Here is a 6,138-nt window from a genome sequence, read left to right as displayed (position 1 = left end):
CCTGACTCGAACCGGTGTCATTTTCTACCCGGTGTAAAAAAAACCGGTTCCGAACCGGTTCGGGTTTTCAAGGTGAACCCGATTTGTGCACGTCTAATCAAGTGCGTCATGTTGGTTATTGCCCCTAGTCTTTCTGATCCTTGTTATATCAATGCTAACTTTGACATTCACACTGTTATTATTGATATTTATCTATCCACAAACAGCACATGTTGCCTCCACAAACAACACACGTTGCCTGGAGACCGTTGATTGGAACAAACTACAGTGGGCGAGGTAGTATCAGTATAGCTCCAAGATACTTATAAGCTCGTAACTAAAATGTAAAACTTTATGTTGACTACTTGAAATAATTCAATACGAAAACAAAAACCTTTTGGTCCATCTTAAAAAACAATAACAATTAAATATATAATTGCAAACATTGCAATACTTCGTTACTATCTATTTCAACTTAAGTTCCCTTACTAAGTTACATTTACGGTTAGGCATAGGCCCGTGACAAAAATGAAATCAAAAGTAAAACCCTTAGACCCATTACTAATAATCAACCATGCCATCACTTGCTTCATGATCATCATCACTAACATTACTGACCGCTTCATTGTCTTCTTCATCGGTTTCCATGGCGTCACCGTCTTCCTCAGACTGCTCTTCATCACTCACATCTTCAAAAATGATAGGCTCCACGGGCTCCTCTCCTTCATCAACTCCATCTTCAACAGTCTGCCCAGCAAAATAATGAAAGAACATGAATGACACAGTTCACTCGTTAATAGTTTCATGTTACAGTTTGTTTGCTTACCTTGGTGTATAACAGGTCCAGACAACTTGACAGTTGAACAGCAGAATTGAAAGTTGAAATTCGAGATTCAGTAAGCTGCAAAAATAAAATAAAAATAAAAAAGTATTAAATTTAGAACCAACATTAACAGATCATTAAAATATTAAATATACATCATACATACATGTTATTTCAAGAATCATAAAAATGAAGAAAAATTAAGTGTTGGACACCATTACAAAACCTTGAAATCGTTTGACCAGTACGATTCTGGTTTTGACTCTAGGCTAGTACCTATTGACTCAAATTTATGCAATAATGAAAAAAAATGTGGTACCTGATATAATGAGTTGAGAGCAATAACAGATGATTCTTGAGACATAATACTACTTGCGTGTTGAGCAAGTAAACTTTTAAGCCACGGTAAAGTACACGCTACAACTGCACCCCTGTTGTCACAATGTTATACACGCATACAATCAATATATTGCCAAATTATTAGATACTATTAATTAATAACTGTAAATCGCCACCTGGATTGGATCATAGATATGAGAGATTCAAGAAACTTGAATACATCAGATGGGTTCAACAAAGAAACAGTGTTTGTAATACCCTGCAAACCAAAGAACAACTTGTTAGTAGATCTTTTGAATAGATAAATGTTATTTGACAAATTTACCCTTGACTATTACCATTTCTTTTTGGCTATATAAGCATTTAAGCAAAAGGGACCGATCGTCTGCATGCAGTGCTTGTTTAAGCAGTTCAAGAACTGAGTCAGCACTCGGAGGCCTTGCAGACAATATATCTCCATTTTCTTGTATTTCGTCTTTATTTTTTATAATATTTAAACTTGCCAACTTCTCACCGATTGTCGGTTCATCATTATCAATTTGAGTCCCGTCCTTTGGATCTCTATGATCTAAAAAAAACATTGCAATTTGATAGTTTTTAAAGGTTAGCTGGTTAATTAAAATCAAGAACATAATTAAACATAGTAAACAGAACAAATAAAAACACTAAAATATGTCCCAATTGTACAGGTTTCAAAATGGGTCAGTTATTAATTTTAACCCACGGTTGAGTACACGCTACAACTCCAACCCATTTAATCCTTCAAACCAATACGTTTTCAGCTATTTTTTTTTTATTTTAACTGTTTTGACTGGTAAAATAAATAAAATATATATCTTATTGCTTACCATTGTCAAAATTTACTCCTGCATTTTCAGAGTCCGCATCAGATGCGGCTCTTTTCTTGCCCCGCGCCTTTTGGTCTGTAAAACAAAGTAATTACAAATAAGTAACAAAATCATACTAAATTCACACAAAAACAGATATAATGTGTTAACATATTTTGCCCTGTTACTACATTTATAAATCCTGGCATATTAATTATAATTACATAAATTATACTGCATGATACAACTTTGTGAACAATCCAATTCAGATGGTTGTAAAAATTTGAACACTTTGGGTTAGTTACTTTTGACCTGTTTGACCAATATGACCAACTAGATATTAAAGCATAAAGTATAACCCATCTACCAACCTTTACATCATAATTCATAAGTGATTATTTTGAGTGATTTTATAACAAATCAACTACGTTTATGGGTAAAGAAACAAACGAAAAGGGTCGTGTTTTGCCAAGATTTGTTTTGGTATTAATTTGGAAAAAAAAATCAATCTTGCCCATTGTAGTTTTGATTTTGCACCAACTGTACAAGGGTTGTAATTTATATTAACTTTGCTTAAGTGAATGATTGAACATTGTCTTAGAAATAAACGATGATTTTGAAAGATTTGCAAAAGTGTAGTACATAAATGTAATAAAAGCCGAACTTTATTTATTATGAAAAAAGCAACGTACCTTTTTCATCATTTACTCCATTTTCTTCAATATTGTTACTTGAAGTTACAACAATATCCTCCCCAGGACTAGTGACATCCACTAACGCAAACCTTGGTGAATTTAACAAACCATACACAATAAGAACTGCCGCTTGATCATCACCAGTCACTGAAATCAATCTAGCGGCTAATATAGAATTGTGATTTTTGGCTTCGACTTTAATCTTCGTTGAATATACATCTCCTGGTGATTTACTCTTCATGTTCCAAATATAAGCTATACCCGTTTCTGAAACCGATACTACAAATAAATTCTCCCCATTGAACCCACTCTTGGAGTCAATGGTCAAAGAACGATCTTTCAACACTAAAATGGGCCCATCTGTCACTTTTTTGTTGCCTGGTTCGTTTAGGTGCACACTTAGATTGTCGGAAGAACCAGATGTAATAATGACGTTTGTATCTTCCAAATTAGATAAATGAAACACTGGGCCCTGAAGGATGAAGCAAAAAACAATTAAATTATTGAAAAACTACATAATTACCCCTAAAAAGTAGCAACATACCAGAACTGAAGAAAACTTCACTAGTACGTTCCCATCTTCCAGACTGAGGACTCTAATAGTGTCATTTGATGCAGCTAATATTTTATCATCTAACATAAAACAGAACAAGCGTCAAATAACAAAATAAAATATTAAAATTCAAAATGTTTGATAATTCTTAAAACCATAATGTTTTAAACACTCACCAAAAATATTGACCAAATTAGAAACATACTTCTTCGAAACTTTTAGTTCTTTTAAAATTTCTCCGGTTTCTGAGTTCATTTCACATAATGTGCCACCGGTGCCAACAAGGCAAAGTTTACGCCCTTTATTTGTAAAAGATAGAGCAGCAATTTCACTGCATAAACAACAGTCGAAAACTTTAAAAAGAAACTTCCAAAATATGGTAACATTAAAAAAAAATTAATAATAGCATACCCAAACTCAGTTGTAGACAACTTCCAAATCATTTTCGCATCAGCAGTACTGATAGTGTATAAATCACCTTCACTTGTTTCATATGCCACCAAACAAGTAGCATTTTCTTTTCTTCGCTGAAATGTTAAAAAACCATACACTCAATAAGCTACAGATGTGTGTGCTGACATGCCAATTTGGTTTCTTTTTACCCAAAATCATTTGTTATTAATATTAGTGTGTTAAATATGAAAACAAAAGGTTTTAATGATAACCTAAAAGATGTCAACTGAACAAAATGATATAAAAGGTTTTAAGCGTCAAGATAACTCTTTGCTGTATGAACAAATTTTACGTCGTTTGACATAGGTATATAGGTCAAAATATTTTAGGAATTAGGAGTAAAAAATAAGTGTAAATCACTGTGTTACCTTCTTTCCAACAAAGCTACATGCAATACAAGTATACTCAACACCATCATGTTTGTTTGGATGTTCCCATTCAGATAAAAGACTTCCATCACTTGTGTTCCAAACCTTCAAAATTCATTATACTATTAGTTCTTAAAGTAAATGAAATAGCTAGACTTGCATATAACATAACAAAATATAACAACTAATCTATGAGTTCATGCCCCAAAATAAGCTTAAATGCAAGATTCTTCACTAAAAAAACAATTTGAGATAGAGTTTCAGGATGTTTAAATGTGCATTTCAAAAATGATAAATAAGCTAGTATGCAAGATTCCTCATTCAAAAAAAAAAACAAATAAAGATAAAGTTTTGGGGTGCTTAGATGTGCATTTCAAAAATGATTATTGCAACTTAAAGAAACCAGTTCTGTTTGGGTCGTTTTTAGGCTAAAACCAAACAAAAAACCGAAATTTAATTTTTTTACATTTTGAAAACTGTTTCGTTATGGTTTTCCGGTTTCAGTTTTCGGATTGAGTTTGATTCAGTTTCGCTATTTGAGTTTGAAATAATTAAATCAATAAAAAAAACTAACTGATTAATATACATTTGGGCTAAAACACTTAAGTTACATAGTTGTTAAATTTTTATAAATTACTTAAAAAAGTGTATAAAGAGAATCTATGACGTCCGTTTGATTCGATTTTATTAGTTTACATTACATGCAAAACCAAAACCAAAACCGAACAGTAAGTTCTACGGAATTTACAAAAACATAAAACCAAACCATCGGTTTCATACAACCCCGTAATTACTAAATAATTAGGTTACAATAATCAGTTTTCTTATTATAAATCAACTCCTAACCTAATTGTACAGATAAATCTGAATAATAATAATAATAATAATAATAATAATCAGTTTGCCTAAACATTTCATCTCTGAATACAAGCAAACATCTAAACACCACTCAATTGAAACATCTGACTACATCAATTCTAGCTATTGAAAGCTGAAATTAGACGAATATAAAAAAGTATACCATAATGAAATCCCGTAAATCGATAGTGAAATAATTAGAAAGATTGAACTTACTTTGAGGAGCCCTTGGGGGTTAAGATGAGCAAATACTTCACCTTTTGAAGTGAAACATGACATCGAAGCTTCGCCTCTCTGGTTCGCCATTAACCCTAACCGTTGCGATGAAGAACAAGGGTTTAAGCTCAGGGTTTAATTTGGGAGGCTGGTTGGTTAAAAGTGTTTGGGCCGGGTTCGAGTATCTTTGGTTGTGGGCCGGATGATTAATAAAACCAGAATACAGCAAGCCTAAAATTTAGTATCTTCTTCTTTTTTATTTTTATAAGAAAGTTTGTAAAAAAGAGGGGTTTTAATGAGTAAACATTTTCCTTCAAATTTGGAAGGAATTGAGAGGAAAGGAAAGGAAAGAATGTCAACCGATCATGCTAATTTTAACGCTCTAGTGCCTCCAGGTTTGACTCACCCAATAAAAACATTAGGGGAAACCCACCACTATAGGAAAATCCTTTTGAGTCGGGTTTCAATGGTACGGGGGTGATGTGTTTCCTATTATTAGATGGGCTAACGTGACGGGTGGAAACAGAATCCACACAGAACTTGCATGAAAGTATAGTCCTTATGCCTTATTCGTTCTAGAATAATAATAAATCCTAGTCTTTTAGGTTTCAACCGATGTAAAACAGGAAAAAAACGGCTCAGCGGGCGGGTTAGCTCTCATAAACAATGTGGCCTAGCGTGTCAAATGACTCATATTCCTAATCTAACATGTCATACTTCTTCGTTGACTTATTTTACTTTTGTAATCCACGTATCTTTAACTCGTTTTTAACTTACTTAATTCTCAATTTTTTTTAAAAATTTTATTGTATTACTTCTAAAACAATGGGGCCTGCTTTACATTTGTTACATAGTTTGTTAAGACAATGAAGTGAAATGGATCTAATTCCCTTGACTCCTAAAAAGGACCATCATCAATATTCAATACATGCAAACTTTGATTTATCACATGTACTTATTGCATAAAATGACATCATTTTGAAGGAGTGTAATTCCTTTTCTAGCCAATTTTAGATATAACTACCAA

At 32.8% G+C, this 6,138-nt stretch overlaps 1 protein-coding gene across 1 annotated transcript; it reads right to left on the bottom strand.

Annotated features, from left to right (window-relative positions):
* Nucleotides 1-474: 474 nt before the first annotated feature.
* LOC143583181 (uncharacterized) lies at nucleotides 475-5,219 on the bottom strand. Its single transcript, XM_077065563.1, has 12 exons — nucleotides 5,112-5,219; nucleotides 4,038-4,142; nucleotides 3,628-3,743; nucleotides 3,393-3,547; nucleotides 3,208-3,296; nucleotides 2,661-3,135; nucleotides 1,990-2,064; nucleotides 1,480-1,709; nucleotides 1,318-1,400; nucleotides 1,122-1,233; nucleotides 806-880; nucleotides 475-726 (listed from the first exon to the last, which is right to left on the bottom strand). The coding sequence occupies exons 1-12, from the start codon at nucleotides 5,199-5,201 to the stop codon at nucleotides 541-543; spliced, it is 1,791 nt and encodes a 596-aa protein (XP_076921678.1). The 5' UTR covers nucleotides 5,202-5,219; the 3' UTR covers nucleotides 475-540.
* Between the last annotated feature and the right edge of the window lie 919 nt (nucleotides 5,220-6,138).

Source organism: Bidens hawaiensis, unplaced genomic scaffold (assembly GCF_021521415.1).
Source record: "Bidens hawaiensis isolate Kalapana, Puna unplaced genomic scaffold, B.hawaiensis_p1.1 tig00001511_1, whole genome shotgun sequence".
NCBI lineage: Eukaryota > Viridiplantae > Streptophyta > Magnoliopsida > Asterales > Asteraceae > Bidens > Bidens hawaiensis.
Note: the sequence above shows the minus strand (reverse complement) of the source record. Positions and strands in the feature narration are given on the sequence as shown.

Excerpts from the sequence above, each read along its gene's own strand:
- LOC143583181 (XM_077065563.1), bottom strand. The coding sequence starts at position 5,201 with ATGGCGAACCAGAGAGGCGAAGCTTCGATGTCATGTTTCACTTCAAAA. Across the intron at positions 4,143-5,111 it reads ACCCCCAAGGGCTCCTCAAA|GTTTGGAACACAAGTGATGG; the intron begins GTAAGTTCAATC and ends TGAATTTTGAAG. Across the intron at positions 881-1,121 it reads CTCTCAACTCATTATATCAG|CTTACTGAATCTCGAATTTC; the intron begins GTACCACATTTT and ends TTATTTTTGCAG.